This window comes from Martes martes (genome assembly GCF_963455335.1).
Source record: "Martes martes genome assembly, chromosome: 3".
In the NCBI taxonomy this organism is placed as follows: Eukaryota; Metazoa; Chordata; class Mammalia; order Carnivora; family Mustelidae; genus Martes; species Martes martes.
In genome coordinates this window covers 51,941,781-51,958,921 of record NC_137890.1, presented here as the reverse complement: position 1 = coordinate 51,958,921, position 17,141 = coordinate 51,941,781, and the positions used below count along the sequence as shown (strand labels likewise).

The 17,141-nt window shown below is 35.6% G+C and overlaps 1 protein-coding gene across 1 annotated transcript in view; it reads right to left on the bottom strand.

Moving 5' to 3' along the window:
• Nucleotides 1-17,141, bottom strand: part of WBP4 (WW domain binding protein 4) — a 62,866-nt gene that overhangs the window by 24,747 nt on the left and 20,978 nt on the right. The window contains exon 9 of the mRNA XM_080798700.1: nucleotides 13,924-14,087. Within this exon, the coding sequence (XP_080654826.1) occupies nucleotides 13,924-14,087 (164 nt within the window). The remainder of the gene's footprint in view (nucleotides 1-13,923; nucleotides 14,088-17,141) is intronic.

Sequence of the window (17,141 nt, the reverse complement as noted above, 5' to 3'; positions counted from 1 at the left end):
GAGGAGCTTCAACAGACCAGACCAAGCAGAAGAAAGAATACGAGAGCTTGAAGACAGATACTGGAAATTAGCTAACTGGAGGAGAAAGAAAGTGAAAAGAATGAAGAAGGCAGCCTATGGAACTTCTGGGACACCAAATAGAAATAATGTATGAATCATTATAGTCTCAGAAGGAAAAAGGAGGGAGAAAGGAGTAGAAAGCTTATTTAAAGAAGTAATGGCTAGAGGACTTCTGGGAAGATGGTGGAGTCAGACAAGCTCACCTCGTCCCATGCACACAACTGGATAATACTCACATCAGTGTAAATAACCCAGAAAATGACCCAAAGACTGGCAGAACAGACTCTCCACAGTTAAATGTAGAGAACAGGTGACATCAAAGTGGGTAGGAAGGGTGGAGATGCAATCAAAGCCACAAGGCTGTCTGTGGAAAGGAGGGATGCCATGGGCATGGAGAAGGGAGAGAGACTGACACTCATTCCAGGCACAGGGAACCTCTACTAGGAAGATGAATCTCTGTAACACTTTGCTTTGAAAACCAGAGGGGACTAATTTTGCAAGTTCTTACAATCAGTGGTATTAACATCTGGAACTTTAAAAATCAATGGGCTTGGCTGTCCGAGAGCTAGAGGTCAATAGGAACCTGAGTCCCTATCCTTAAAGAAACAGCACAACAAATAGCCCTGTGTGGAGAAAAAGCACAGAAGCAGCAGTTGGAAAAATGCCTAGAGTATACAGGAAGGGGATTTACTTACTAGTCTCAGAGTATGTGTTGGAGAACTAGGGATTTTTGGAGCGGAGGGATCTTTAGGAGAGTTTTCCAGGACAAAGGAGGTAGCAAGTATCATTTACCTCCCCCATACTCCTAGCCTAGACACACAGACAACTATGGGAATCAGTGCAGTGCTAATACTTTCCACTTAGCTTGCTAATAGTGCATCCCCCTCCTTCTACAGACCTACCCCCTCTGACCCAGTAGGTCCCCTCCTGAGCAGACCAGTGTAGACCTTGCTGGCACTATGCCCCTCCACCTCTTTCTCCCGAGGACTGGTCCCCTCCAGCTCTGTGGCAGTTTTCTAAAGTGGCTCCAGGTATCTTCCCACAACAGACCTACGCAAACCTTGCTAATACTATGCCCCTGCCCCTGTATTCTCCTGAAAACTGAGCCCCTTCCAATATGCCCTTGGCCAGGGCCCATCTGAAGCGAAGCCATAAGCCTGGCAGTGTGCAAGCAGCCCTGACAGATACCAGCATCACTCCAAAGTGACTTTTGTCCTAGGATAAGGGGAAGCTAAACCAGACACATCAGTCCTACTGTAGCCCTAGCAGTGGGCTGGGGGCAGACACTGGGTTTGACTACAGGCCCTGCCCATCAATGAAAGTTTTTCAGGTGACAACACAGGGAAGGTGCTCTGCATTTTGCTGTTACTGAAGCTCTGGCAAACACCTGGTCTGACTCAAATCAAGCCTAAGCAGCCCCCAACTGGTCCACTTATAACACATAAACAAAACCCTGCCCCCAAAGGCAAAGAAAACCATTGCAGATGACTGGTCTGAAGGCAAACACTGCTCAGCCACAGCAGTAGGATGCATACAACACACATAAGAGACCCCCCTGAAGCTCCAGGTGAACAGGGGGACACTGCACGGCAGGGCACTACAGAACCTCTTCTTCATTAAGTCCATTACTTTCAAGAGCAGGAGACGTGACTGACTTACCTAATGTATAGAAATAGACATAAAGGAAAAAAGAAAAAAAGCCAGACACAGAGAGAGCAAATGAACAGACAGATGACTATATCCCAAATGAAAGGACAGGACAAAATCACAGCGAGAGAGCTAAACAAAACAGATAACATGCCTGACAGAGAACTTAAAAGTCATCATCATAAAAATAGTTACTAGACACGAGAAAGAGTGGAGTACCTCAGTGAGACCCTCAAAAGAGAGACAGACATAAAAAAGAACCAAACAGAAATGAAGACTTCCATAAATGAAAATAAAAATACAATGAATGGAATAAATAGTAGACTAGAAGCAGCAGAAGAATGGATCACTGACCTGAAGAACAGATAATGGAAAGTCATCAAGCTGAATTGGAGAGAGAGAGAAAAAAATGTAAATAGCCTTAGAGAACTTGGCAAGACCATCAGAGTAATAACATTCACATTATAGGGATTCCAGAAAGAGAGAGAAGGGGCAGAAAATTTATCTGAAGAAATGAAAGCCAAATCTGAGGAAGGAAACAGAAATCCAGATCCAAGAGACACAGAGAGCCCCCAAGAAAACCAGCCTAAGAAGGTCCACATCAAGACACACAGTAATTAGGGGGTGCCTGGGTGGCTCAGTGGGTTGAGCCTCTGCCTTCGGCTCAGGTCATGCTCTCAGGGTCCTGGGATCGGGTCCCGCATCGGGCTCTCTGCTAGGCAGGGAGCCTGCTTCCTCCTCTCTCTCTCTCTCTTTAAATTAAAAAAAAAAAAAAAAAAAAAAAAAAGACACACAGTAATTAAAATGGCAAGAAGTAGAATTTTAAAAGCAACAAGAGAAAAGAAAAGAGCTACATAAACGGGGAACCCTATAAGGCTATCAGTGGATTTTTCAGCAGAAACTTTGCAGGCCAGAATGGAGTGCTGAATTCAAAGGGCTAAAAGAAAAAAACCTGTAAGCAATAGTCTATTCAGAAAGGCTACCATTTAGACTAGAAAGAAGATAGAGTTTCCCAGACAAACAAGTTAAAAAGAACTCATCACCACTAAACTATCCCTATAAGAAATGTTGGGGCACCTGGATGGCTCAGTGGGTTGAGCCTCTGCCTTCGGCTCAGGTCATGATCTCAGGGTCCTGGGATTCAGCCCTGCATCGGGCTCTCTGCTAGACAAGGAGCCTGCTTCCCTCTCTCTCTGCCTGCCTCTCTGCCTGCTTGTGATCTCTCTCTCTGTCAAATAAATAAATAAAATCTTTAAAAAAAAAAAAAGAAGAAGAAATGTTAAGGGGGCAGGGGGAGTGTATACCTGGCTGACTCAGTTGGTAAAGCATGCAACTCTTGATCTTGGGGGTCATGAATTCGAGCCCCATGGTGGATGTGGAGACTACTTAAAAAAAAAAGAAAAAAAAAAAAAGAAATGTTAATAGGAACTTTTTAGGAAGGGAAAGACTAAGTAGAAGCAAAAAAAGGAGAATGCACAAAAGCAGTAAGATTAACTATATATAAAGCAGGCAAGGGCTTACAAAATAGAAGTAGTAAAGTATGAAACCATATAACTTAAATGTAAGGATGGGAGAGGAATAAATGAATTAAGTCAGTTAGAGAAAGACAAATACCAAATGGTTTCATTCATATGTGAAATTTAAGAAACAAAACAAATGAACCGAAGAGATAAAGAAGCAAAAAAAAAAAAAAAAAAGACTCTTAACTATAGAGAACAAATTGATGGCTTCCAGAGAAGAGATGTGTAGGGGGATGGGTGAAATAGGTGAAGGAGATTAAGAACACACTTACAATGATGACCACTGAATAATGTACAGAATTACTGAATCACTATATTGTAAACCTGAAACTAATATAACTCTGTATGTAACTATACTGAAATTAAAAAAAGAAGGGATATTATTGAAATAAATAAATAATGGGTGAAAACTCCCCAAATGTGGGGAAAGCTCTGTACATCCAAGTTAAAGCTAACAGGTCACCTAAAAATTTTAATACAAAAACGTCTTCTCTTTTAATACAAAAAGACCTGTGTAAAATAAAAAATAAAGAAAGAAGTTTAAAAACAGCAAGAGAAAAATAATTTCTCTCATACAAGGGGATTCCATAAAGCTATCAGATCTCAGCAGAAACTCTGTAAGCCAGGAGAGAAAGGATGATATATTCAAAGTGTTAAAAGAAATAAACTGGAAAACAAGAACACTTTTTTTCCTCCCTCAGAAATAAAGGTGAGATAAATACTTACCTTAAAAAAAGGAAAAAAAAAAGCTCAGAATTTTTATCACCACTAAGCTGCCCTACAAAAAATGCTGTTAAGTAGTTCTTTAAGCTGAAATGCAAGGTTGCGAATTATTAACATGAAAATATATGAAAACATACAAGATAATGGTAAAGGTAAGCATATAGTTAGATTCAGAATACTCTAACACTATAATATGGTGGTGTGTTAAACTTAACTGTAGTATAAGTATTAAAGGACAAATGTAATAAAAAAATAGCTACAGTGAAAACAATTTGTTAATGGATACACAATATATAAAGACGTAAATTTGGACACTGAAAACCATAAAAAGGGAGGGGTGAATAAAAGGATACTTTTTGTATGTGATGGAAGTTTTTATCAGTGTCAACTATACTATGTATAAAATCTTTTATGTAACCATCATGGTAATCACAAAGCAAAAACCATGTATTACTATGGAAAGCCATCAATTCACAAAGAAAAGGAGCAAGAGAGGAAAAAAAAGAACGAAGGGAACAAAATAGTCAAAAAACAATTATACATTGAATTCTCCAATCAAAAGATACAGAATGCTTAGATAGATTAACCGCCCCCCCCCCCAAAAAAACCAATAAAAAGCAAGAACCAACCAGATGCTGCCTATAAGAAATTTTCATCTGATTTAAGGACACACACAGGCTCAAAGTAAAGGGATAGAAAAAAGTATTCCATGAGAGTGAAAACCGAAAGAAAGCAGGTAATTACAGTTACATTAGACAAAATAGACTCTGAGCCAAAAATGGTAACAAGAGACAATAAAAAAGTCATTATATAATGAAAAGGAAGTCAATTTATCAAGAAGATATAACAGTTAAAAATATGTATGCACCCAAAACTGGAGCACCCACATAAATCAAGCAAATACTAATAGATCTGAAGGGAAAAACTGACTCCAATACAATAAACAGGGAAGTACAATATGACACTTACAGCAATGGATAGATTCTGGATACAGAAAATCAGCATGGAAACATTAAACCTAAACCATACTTTACAGATCAAATAGATCTGACGTCCTATACAGAACATTCTATTCAACAACAGAACACACATTCTTCTCGAACACAGAACATTCTCTAGGATAGATCATATGATAGGTCATAAAACAAATTTTAGCAAATTTAAGAAGACTGAAATCATATGAAGTAACTTCTCTGACCAAGTGGTAAGAAACTATACACTGACAGGAGGAAAACTAGAAAATTCACAAATATGTAGAAATAAACTCTTCAACAGCTAATGAGTCAAAGAAGAAAATGGAAATTTAAAAAAATGCTGAAACAAAAATGGAAACACAATATATCAAAACCTACAGGATGTTGCAAAGGTGGTTCTAAGAGAGAAGTTTATACAGTAAATGCCTACATTAAGATAAAAGAAACATCTCAAACAACTTAACTTTACATTCAAGGAACTAGAAAAAAGAATAAATAACAGAGATCACAGCAGAAACAGAGACCAAAATAGAAAAGATTAAGAAACCTGAGAGAGAGTTCATTGAAAAGAACAAACCTTTACTAGACTAAGAAAAAAGAAAAGGATTCAAATCAGAAATGAAAGAGGAAGCATTACAACTGACATCACAGAACTATAAACTATCATAAGAAACAACTATGAACAATTGTATACCAACAAACTGGATAACCTAGAAGAAATGGATACATTTCTAGAAACATATCACCTACCAAGACTGAATCATGATGAAATTAAAAATCTGAATAGACCAGTAAGTAAGGATATTAAACAAGTAATCAAAAACTTGCCAACACAAAGAGCCCAAGACCAGATTCAATGGTGAAATCTACCAAACATTTAAAGAATAATTAACACCAATTCCCCTCAAACTCTTCCAAAATACTGAGGAGAAGAGAACATTCCCAAATTCATTATAGGAGTCATACATAACCCTAATTACCAAAGACAGAGAAGGACACTACAAGAAAGTTACAAACCAATATCCCTGATGAATATAGATGCAAAATTTTTCAACAAAATATCTGCAAGCTGAATTCAACAATATATTTAAAGAATCATATACCACGACCAAGTGGGATTTATCCCTAGGATGCAAGGATGATTCAACATCCAAATGAATTGTGATATACCATATTAATAGAGTGAAAGACAAAAGTCATATGATCATTTCGAAAGGCAGGAAAATGGTTTGACAAAATACATCTTTTCATGATAAAAACATTCAACGAACTGGATATAAAGGAAATGTATTTTAAAATCACAAAGGCCATATATGACAAACCCACAGCCAACATCACACTGAATCGTAAAAGGCATCCAAAGTACAATGGAAGAAGTAAAACTGGCTCTACTTATAGATGATATGACCTTAGACATAAAAAATCCTAAAGATTCTACCGAAAAACTGTTAGAACTAATCAATGAATTCAGTAAAGTTGAACGATACAAAATCAACATGCAGAAATCAGTTGTTTTTATACATTAACAATAAAATATCTAAAAAAAATCCTATTTACCACAGTATCATAAACAATACTGAGTGATAAATTTAACTGAGGTGGAAGAACTGCACTGAAAAGGACAAGACACTGATGAAAAAAACTGAAGACACAAATGTAAAGATATCAAACGTTTGTGGAATGAATATTGTTAAATGTCTGTACTGCTCAAAGCCGTTAATAGATTCAGTGGCTATCCTGATCAAAATCCCAATGGCATTTTTCAAAGAAACAGAAAAAAAAAATCCTGAATTTGTATGGAGCCATAAAAGACCCTGAGTAGCTAAAGCAGTCCTGAAAAGGAAGAACAAAGCTGGAAGTACCTCATTTACCAATTTCACACTAAAGTATCAAACTATAATAATCAAAACATTCCATTTCTGGAATCTTAAAGGGATACCTGCATTCCCACAATCACTGCAGCATTATTCCTAATAGCCAAGATATAGAACAGCCAAACTGTACATCAAAATATGAACCGATGAAGAAGATGTTGCATACAGGTACACTGTACTTTTTAAAAAGTTTGCAAGACATTTTGCTTTTATGAAAGACCTAATTAGCACCTGTTTTTGCTAAGCAAAATAAATCTGAAGAAGATTTTTACTTTCATGAGAAAAGGCAAAACGTGAAAGTAGTATTCAGCATTTATTTCGCAGGAAGCCCTCACAGAGGTGGCATGTACCCCAAGCAGCCAAGAGTGTCACTGCTAAGCTCTCCTGAGAACTACACTTGGTATCTCAGCATCAAGCTCCTTGCCATAGCTTTGAACTGTACCTGTGGGCATTTGTGCTTTACCTCGATTTATTCTGGGCAGCCTTCTTAGCAAGATCTGTGTGTTCTAGGTATCAGAAAAGCCAAGAAGAGAGGTCACTTATTGGGTCTGGGGATGCTCAAAAAATCTTCCATATAAATGAATGGTAACTGCTTTTTTGATTTATGCCTTTTGAGTTTACAGAAGATTTCACAGGAAGGCTCTATTTTTGGATAGTGGACAATGTATATATACAATGGAATATTATTTAGCAACGAGAAAGGAGGTCATCTACCATTTGTGACAACATGATTGGATCCCGAAGGCATTATGCTAACTGAAGTTAAGTTAAACAAAGAAAGGTAAATATGTTATCAGTTATATGTGAAGCCTAAAACATCCAAACTCATAGAAACAGAGTACTTGTGGTGGTTACTAGGGTGTGGGGGGCTGGGGAAATAGGGAGACTGGTCAAAGGGTACAAACTTCCAACAAGATGATTAACAATTTTGGGTATCTAATGTATAATATGATTATAATTAATAAAACTGTATTATATAAAGTTGCTAAGTGACTAGATCTTAAATGTTCTCACCATTAAAAAAATAATAATTATGTGACATGATGGAGGTTTTAGCTAACATTATTATGGTAATCATTTTATAATACATGAGTGTATCAAATCAACACACTGCATATCTTAAACTTACATAGTGTTACGTCAATTATGTCTCAATAAAGCCAGAAAAAATTATTTAACAAATATCACAAAAGAAGAAAAAATAAAAATTTAAAAGGAGGCATTAACATCTGAAAAACTTAAATTATACAGAAAGTTCAATGTATATGTTTCAATATATTTAATATATGTATATATTTTAATATTTAAACCTTTGATGAAATACAAGATTTAGGAAATAATATAAATTATCAAAACTGACTAGCACTCAAGAATAAGTAGCTGAAAGCAAAATAAGTTAATCAGAGAAAGATAATTATCATATGATTTCACTGATATGTGGAATTTGAGATACAAGACAGAGCATTATAGGGGAAGTGAGGGAAAAATGAAACAAGATGAAACCAGAGAGGGAGACGAACCATAAGAGACTCTTAATCTCAGGAAACATACTGAAGGTTGCTGGAGGGGAGGGAGGTGGGAGAGATGGGGTGGTGGGGTGATGGACACTGGGGAAGGTATGGGCTTCACTGAGTGCTGTGAATTGTGTAAGACTGATGAATCACAGACCTGTACCCCTGAAATAAGTAATACATCATATGTTAATTTAAAAAAAAAAAAAAAACAAGTAGCTGAAGCTGCAATGAGTTTAGTTACTGGGTACTTAGGTGTTCTAGGTACCAACTACATACACGGTACTGTGTTGACTTGTCTTTTCTAATTTATTCTTCACCATAAATTAGAAAGTGGAACTATTATTATGCCATTTTACAAATGAAAAAATTGAGGCTCAGGTAAATTAGGCAATTTGCCTACAGTCACGTAGATAGTAAGCATGAATCTAAAAAGCTATAAAAAATTAACTCCCCTAGGATCCAGGACCAGAAAATTGTACTAGTATTTTCTTTTAACCTTTCTAATCTCCTGCCCTCAAATAAATAAACTTCCTAATCCCAGAGAAACCATTAAGTATTCTAGAACATTAAAGAAGGGGAAATTTCTGGAAAAAGAAAAGTTACTAGAAAGTTACAGGGGGAAGAAAACCATAAAAAGAAATGGAAAATTAGGGGTGTCTAGGTGGCTCAGTGGGTTAAAGCCTCTGCCTTCGGCTCAGGTCATGATCCCAGGGTCCTGGGCTCAAGCCCCACATCGGGCTCTCTGCTCAGCGGGAAGCCTGCTTCCTCCTCCCTTTCTCTCTCTCTCTGCCTGCCTCTCTGCCTGCTTGTGATCTCTGTCTCTGTCAAATAAATAAATAAAATCTTCAAAAAAAAAAAAAAGAAATGGAAAACTGCCTAATTCACTTTATTTAGCATAAATTGGATACAAAAATCTGATAAAGATCTGATAAAGATAAAGATATTTAACAAAAAAAAGCAAAACTAAATTACAGACCACCATTTCCCAATGTTTTCCACATCAAAGCTATCATTATTGAAATTTACCCAATTTTTTTTATAATAACCCTTGAAAAATCTAGAAATAAAGCATGCTTCTTCAACATAATAAGGATTACCTATCTTAAGCCAATAGTGAATATAATCCTTAATATAAATTTTGGAGACATTTGCACTCAAATCATAAACAAAACATACATGCCCACTCTCATCACTATATCATCGGGTATGAAAATCTAACTAAAATAAACAGAACATGAAATAAACAGGAAATACAATCAACAGAAAAAAGACCACAAAATATCTGCAGACAAATTTCTGCATGAAAAACCCAAGATTCAAAATAATAAATTTTATAAATAATACAATAATTCAGCAATACAACTTGATTCAAACTTTTTGAGACCATAACTCCTGGTTAAAGAAATAGTAGAAAACATGGATTTAATTCACAATTTAGAAGAAGTAAATCATGTAAAAATATGTGTAATTAAATTTACTAAGCACTGGGGCACCTGGGTGGCTCAGTGGGTTAAAGCCTCTGCCTTCGGCTCAGGTTATGATCCCAGGGTCCTAGGATCGAGCCCCGCATCGGGCTCTCTGCTGGGCAGAAAGCCTGCTTTCCCCCCTCTCTCTCTGCCTGCCTCTCTGCCTACTTGTGATCTCTGTCTGTCAAATAAATAAATAAAATCTAAAAAAAAAAAAAAAAAAAAAAAAAAATTAAATAAATAAATAAATTTGCTAAGCACTTATTATGTGCCAGGTACTGTTTTTAATTTTGGGGTACAGAAGTGAACCAACTAGACTAAGTTGCCTATATTCAAGAAATGCAAGTTGAAACTTAACAGAGAGGCAGTTACAAAGGTTGTGTAGAGAATCATACATGATGACTTGAATAAAAAGAGAGATAAACAACATTTTTGGATGAAAATATGAAATACTGAAAACATCAATTTTTGCCAAATTCAACAACTAAAACAGAATTTCAATCATTTTGATTAAAATCACATTATAGTTGTTGAACACTTGCAAAGTCATTTAATTTACCTGGGGAAAAAAATGAAAAGAAAAACAAACAGAAAGGAACTACTTAAGAAAATTTTGAAACAAACAAACAAACAAACAAAAACCAGGATATACAACCAGATAGTCAAACATTATCATATAAAAGTGTATAATTAAATCATAATAATTAAGTCTTTACAGTACTGTCACAAAAACAGATAAGCTAATAATGGAACAGAATAGTTAGCTAGAGGGGGGCCTGTGTGGCTCAGTGGGTTGCTCAAGTCATGGTCTCAGGGTCCTGGGATCAAGCCCCACATCCGGCTCTCTGCTCAGTGGGGAGCCTGCTCCCACCCTCCCCCACCTGCCTCTCTGCCTACTTGTGATCTCTCTGTCAAATAAATAAATAAAATCTTAAAAAAAAAAAAAAAAGAATATTTAGCTAGAAACAAACTGGCAAATTCAAGAATTAAACCTGAGATTAAAAAAAAATGTCACTTAAAAATCTCATCTCATATGATGCATCAAAATAATTAGGGATGGATTAAATAGTTATGTGAAAAAGCAGACCATATAAATCAGAAGGAAATACAAGTATATATTTGACTTTTGGATGGAAATTATATCAATAAGATAACAGATCACAAAAGAAAACAAGTTGGACTAATTAAGCCTGACAAAATTGTGCACATCAAAAACCATTGTAAGCACAGTTAGAAATCAAAATAAAATGTGGAAAGTCCACCATAAATACAACTAAACAATGGTTTGCATCTGTACTACAAAAGGAGCTTGTGGAAATAAGGAAAAGACTAATAGTTCAATAGAAAAATTTGCAAAGACTATTGACAATTTACAGAAGAATAAATACAAAACACTGATAAATATATGAAAAAAATACCAGTAAATAAAAGAAAACTAAAGATTTTTTTGCTGAATTAGAATATATTATATGCACCTGATGAATCACTAAATTCTACCTCTGAAACTGATAATACACTGTGTTAATTAAACAGAATTCAAATAAGATATTTTTTAAAAAAGAAAATATTTAAAAGCTCAGGAATAATTATTGCTGAGAAGGTCCAAAGGGACAGAAACCTTCAGAAACTGCTGATGGGAGTACAGATTGGTATGCTCTTTTTGGAAAGTAATTGGGCACTGTGTATCAAGATTTTCAATATGTTCATAACCATTAAACAGGTATCCCATTTCTAGAAATAATCAGAAATGGTTACAGAGTGATATATCAATGTTAACAGTCAAAATGTTATAAAATCCAAAAGTGCAGAAATAACCTAACTGCCCAACAGCAAGGGAATGGCTGAGTAAAATCAAAGTACATCTAAATGATTAAATATTATATAGCAATTAAAATAACACAAAATTTTAATAAAGTACAAAAATACTAACATAATGCTAAATAGGGAAAAAGATAAAAACTGGGGAAAATACTTAAAAATGTTACTATTATCTCTTGGTAACTGAGTTATTCTTATGTTTTTCTTCAATTCTAAAAATTTTCTATAATAAAAATATATTGGTTATTTTTAGGGGGGAACCTTTTAAAAATTCGGTTTCTCTACTTAGGAAGTCAGACATAATCCATCACATGTGAAACTAGCTGACCAGGACAAAATTTAACAAGAATGGTTTTATAGTATATTTACCACATAGAAAACAAAATACCTGAATTTTAAGAAATCTTACCTTTAAGTATAGGAGATGTTAGTATAGTAGGGCCATCTTCCTACTGTAAGTCACTTAAAAAAAATCTCTTAGTAATGTAGCCTATTATTTCTGCAATTTCAGTATACATTGTCAGCGTGGCTTATCATGATGCCTGGCAATCTGCTGCACTAAATGTATTTTTTTCTAGTATTACATTAAGTAACAAATACAACCTAAAATATCATAATGATGGTAACATTCTGACAGCAGTTTTAATCTATACTATGGTATGTTATCCCTGGAGAATTAATTCCTATTAGAACAGCATATAGATCTTTCCTTACTTAGGATGGGGTTATGCCTGAATAAACCCACTATAAATTGAAAATACCCTAAGTTGAAAATGCATTTAGTACACTTAACCTATTTAACATCATAGCTTAGCCTAGTCTACCTTAAATAAGCTGAGAACATGTATATTAGGCTACATTGGGCAAAATCATCTGATACAAAGCCTATTTTATATTTATTTAAAATACTATCTCCTGTAATTTATTGAATAGTATACTGACAGTGAAAAACAAAATGGTTTGAAGTATACTAGCTGTTTACCCTCATGGTCATACTGCTGCCTGGGAGTGTATGAGAGAGAAATGTATAAGAGTGTATCGCTAGGCAGGGGGAAAAGATCAAAATTCAAAATCTGAAGTATAGTTTCTACTGAATGCATATCGCTTTTCCACCATCTTAAAGTAAAAAAAATCCCACATCAAACCATTACAAGTTGGGGACTGTCAGTATAAAGCTGGCCAAAACCTGCATTATTCTATCTTACGAAAAAATATGATCTTTTCATTAATGTAGTTTTAAGAGTAAATAATTTCACTGTAGAAGTATCCACAGAATAGTCATTTTACATTACCAATTCAAAGCATTAATGTTTTTGGAGAAAAACTGCTAACTCATGTACTTCTTTCCCCCCTGAAGATTTATTTTAACATTTAAGAAACAATAATTTGTGGAGCTGGGAATGACTTCTTCCTTTTACTGTGTAAATGCTCCAAAGGCAATAACTAATTTAAACATGTAATCTAATAATATAAATCAGGTAACATCCCTACCATGATCTTGTTTAACTGATAAAATTGTTCTGTTTCTTGACTACTGGCTTTATTTATTTTTTTAAAAATTCCATTTATTTATCAGAGGAAGAGAGAGAGAGAGGGCAAGAGTGGGAGGAGGGGCAGAGGGAGAAGAAGCAGACTGCCTGATAAGTAGGGAGCCCAACGCCAGGCTTGGGGCGTGATCCCAGGACGCTGGGATCATGACCTGAGCTGAGGGCAGACACTTAACCAGGTACATCTGAATACTGGCTTTAAAACTTCAGTGAAGTGTCGTAATACATTTTTAAGATGGTAACAAAATAAAAGCTTTTTTTTCTTACTTTTAGACATATACTATGAAGCCTCTATTGAATATGCAGATATTTGTTTGTCCAACAGAATAATCATGCTGAGTGTGAGAATGCACATGTGTACATGGTGTGAGTTAGTGTGTGAATATGTGGTCAAAAGAAATGTTATATTTGGGTAGGAATTAGAGAGATCATTAGAGGTTGCACTAAGTAACATACAGAATTGCTGAATCACTGTATTATACACCTGAAACAAATATAACACTGTATGTTAACTATATACTGCAACTAAAATAAACAAACAGCATCTCTCCTACCAAAAAAAACCCTCATTAACTTACTTTTTAAAATAACCACTACTTTACAGTTTCAAATACTCTAAAATACTGAATTAGAAGAGATAAAATCACTCTAGAAATAAAAGAAATGAGCCACACCTTTAATGAGCACCTTATCCTTGAAATTAGTTACTGTGACGTATGGAAGTACTGAGATAGAAAATATAATTTGTAATACAAGTGGGATTAAGTTTTAGGTACTTACTGAGATTCAACGTGTTGTTTAATTTCTTGCCATTCTCCATATGGGTTTGATTTTTTATGAGCTTTGGATTTTTCTTCATTTGGACCTGATGAATTTTGTTCTTGGGTATTTTTTTCTTTTTGTGTTTCTGGTTCAGTTCCTTTATCAGTATTTTTGTTTTTTTCCTGAAATGTCAAAGTTAAGAAATAACATACTTCAAGCAAAACTACAGGGACACAATTTCTTTAACATAATCTTACTGATTTATAAATAATAATATACTAACTCAATATTTTTAATTTGCACATAACACAAAAAATACACATAAAAGAATTTTAAATTTTAATGCTTGAACAGGTTTTTTATTATGTCAGATGTTAAGATACAATGGGCCAAGGCTGGTTTTTAAAGTAATCTAGTATGATTCAATTAATATTCTACAATTTTTTAAAAATTTTATTTATTTCACAGAGACAGAGAGCACAAGCAGGGGGAACAGAAGGCAGAGGGAGAAGAAGAAGGAGGCTTCCTGCTGAGCAGGTAGCCCGCTGCAGGGCTGGATCCTAGGACCCTGGGATCATGACCTGAGCTGAAGGCAGATACTTAACTGACTGAGACACCCAGGGGCCCCAGTGTTCTCCAATTGAGGGCATATACTGGCCTTTTTTAATCCTCTCTTCTCTTTTCTGCCTTTTCTCCTTAATTATATATCCAATAGTGATCTTCCCTTATATTGTGCCTTTTCTGAATTTAGTGCCATGTCATTAGACCCCACTACACTATCTACTTAAAGAACTCCCATAATCTATCAGTCTTAACTGAAATCTGTCTTCACATTGAGGTGACTGCTAAAGCCTTAAAGGAATTATAACTGGTAACTATGTGAAATGAGAGCAAGACACACCCTTGATTGGAAGGAGATCCCATGGGAGCCCTTGGGTAGGGCTAGTATTTTTATGGCACTCCTTCACCTGGGAAAACAAAGCTCAATGATTCAGTTAAACAAACGACCATACACTAGATTTCACTCTCTCTGTAAGATGCACAACCATGGGTGGCAGTCTTAGGACACTGCTCTGTAATTCTCTGAATGGATATTAACTCATTCCCTCATTCTGTTCCATCATAAAACTAGGAGGCAGTATTCACTTTCTCTTAGCATTCTGGGCAATTTCTAGGCTGTGACCTTTTTTTAAAATAAAAGATTTTTACTGAGATCATAATGCATGCTTTGATTCTAATGCAATGTAATAAATGCCTCCTCCTGAGGTTCATATCACCTTCCTCACACGATAATGACTTTTGGCCCCTACTCCATATTCACTGATAACTTTAACCATGTTCTTTCTATTCAAACCCACCATCCTAGACCTTAAAAATTCCCTAGCCTGTTCTGTGAGCTTCACAATCAATGACTCTGGCCTTCAACTCTATTTCAGTTGCTTAATGTTTATATAAGATATTTTCCCTCATATATAGCACATAGGTAGTATTTAAATATTAAATCCTTACATCAATGTACCTTTTAGTTTGAACTATGTCATTACTCAAAAATGCCCTACCTGTGAAATTTAAAATTCCAAAAGCACCCCCACATTTAACCACAGTAAGTTTTTCTTTTGGCCTTCTGGTTTCCTTACTTCTAATATACCTCCTGTCCAACCTCGTTACCATCTCTAATGCCTTAACTTCTCCTTGTGTTCTGTGTTTGTTGACCTCATCTAGATCTTACATTATTACAGAGCTTCACATCCACAGGGAATCATTTTATTTTTTTATTTTTGATCCTTTTTTTATTAACATGGTAAGTGTACTCTTTATTTCTCATCACCTATTTCACCCAACCCCCCCACCCACTTTCCCTCTGGTAATCATCAGCTTGTTCTCTATTGTTTAAGGTCTGTTTCTTGGTTTAAATAGTAAAGGTCTGTTTTTTGTTTTAACTTTCCCTCTCTTTTTCCCCCACTGCTTGTTTGTTTAGTTTCTAAAATTCCACACAAGTGAAATCATATGATACTTTTCTTTCTCTGACTTATTTCACTTAGAATTATACTCTCTAGCTCCATCCATGGCACTGCAAATGGCAAGATTTCATTCCTTTTTTATGGTTGAGTAATATTTCACTGTATATATATATATATATATATATATATGTGTGTGTGTGTGTATATATATACACATATACATACACACACACACACACACACATAAGACACACATCACATCTTTATCTAGTCATCTGTCAGTGAGCATCTGGGCTGCTTCCATAGTTTGGCTATTATAAACAATGCTGTAATACACGTATGTTATGTAATAAACATAAAAAATAAAAACTACTGGGGTAAATACCCAGTAGTGCTGGATCCTAGGGCAGTTCTATTTTTAACTTTGTGAGGGAACCTCCATACTGTTTTCCACAGTGGCTACACCATGTTTTATTCCCCCCAACAGTGCATGAGAAGGTTCCTTTCTCTCCACTTCCTTGCCAACACCTGTTATTTCTTGTTTTAGATTTTAGCCATTGTGACAGGTATGAGTGATTATTTCCTTGTAGTTTGGATTTGCATTTTCCTGATGATCAGTGATGTTAAGCACAGATTTTACACCCTTCATTAAAGAGCTCAATGTCTACACAGAATCACTTTATAAACTTTTTTTTTTTTTTTGCTAGCACCCTTAAGTATCCTTTGTCTCTCTGTTTATCTCTTGTGTGGGACCTAAAAACCTCCAACACAACCTATCCAATCACTGGTCTATCAAGTGTTACACAGGGGGGAAAAAACCCCACACAAACCAGACTTCAAGTTATATTACAAAGCTGTAGTAATCAAAACAGTATGGTACTGGCACAAAAACAGGCACACAAATCCATGGAACAAAAGAGAAAACCCAGAAATGAACCCACGGTTTTATGGTCAATTAATCTTTGACAAAGCAGGAAAGAATATACAACAGGGAAAAAGGCCATCCTCACCAAATGGTAATTGGGAAAAACTGGTCAGGTAATGCAAAAGAATGAAACTGGACCAATTTCTTTATACTATACACACAAATAAATTCAAAATGGATTAAAGACCTAAATGTGAGGGGCATTTGGGTGGCTCAGTGGGTTAAGCCTCTGTTTTCAGCTCAGGTCATGATCTCAGGGTCCTGGGATCGAGCCCTGCATCAGGCTCTCTGCTCAGTGGGAAGCCTGCTTCTCCCCCTCTCTCTGCTGCCTCTCTGCCTACTTGTGATCT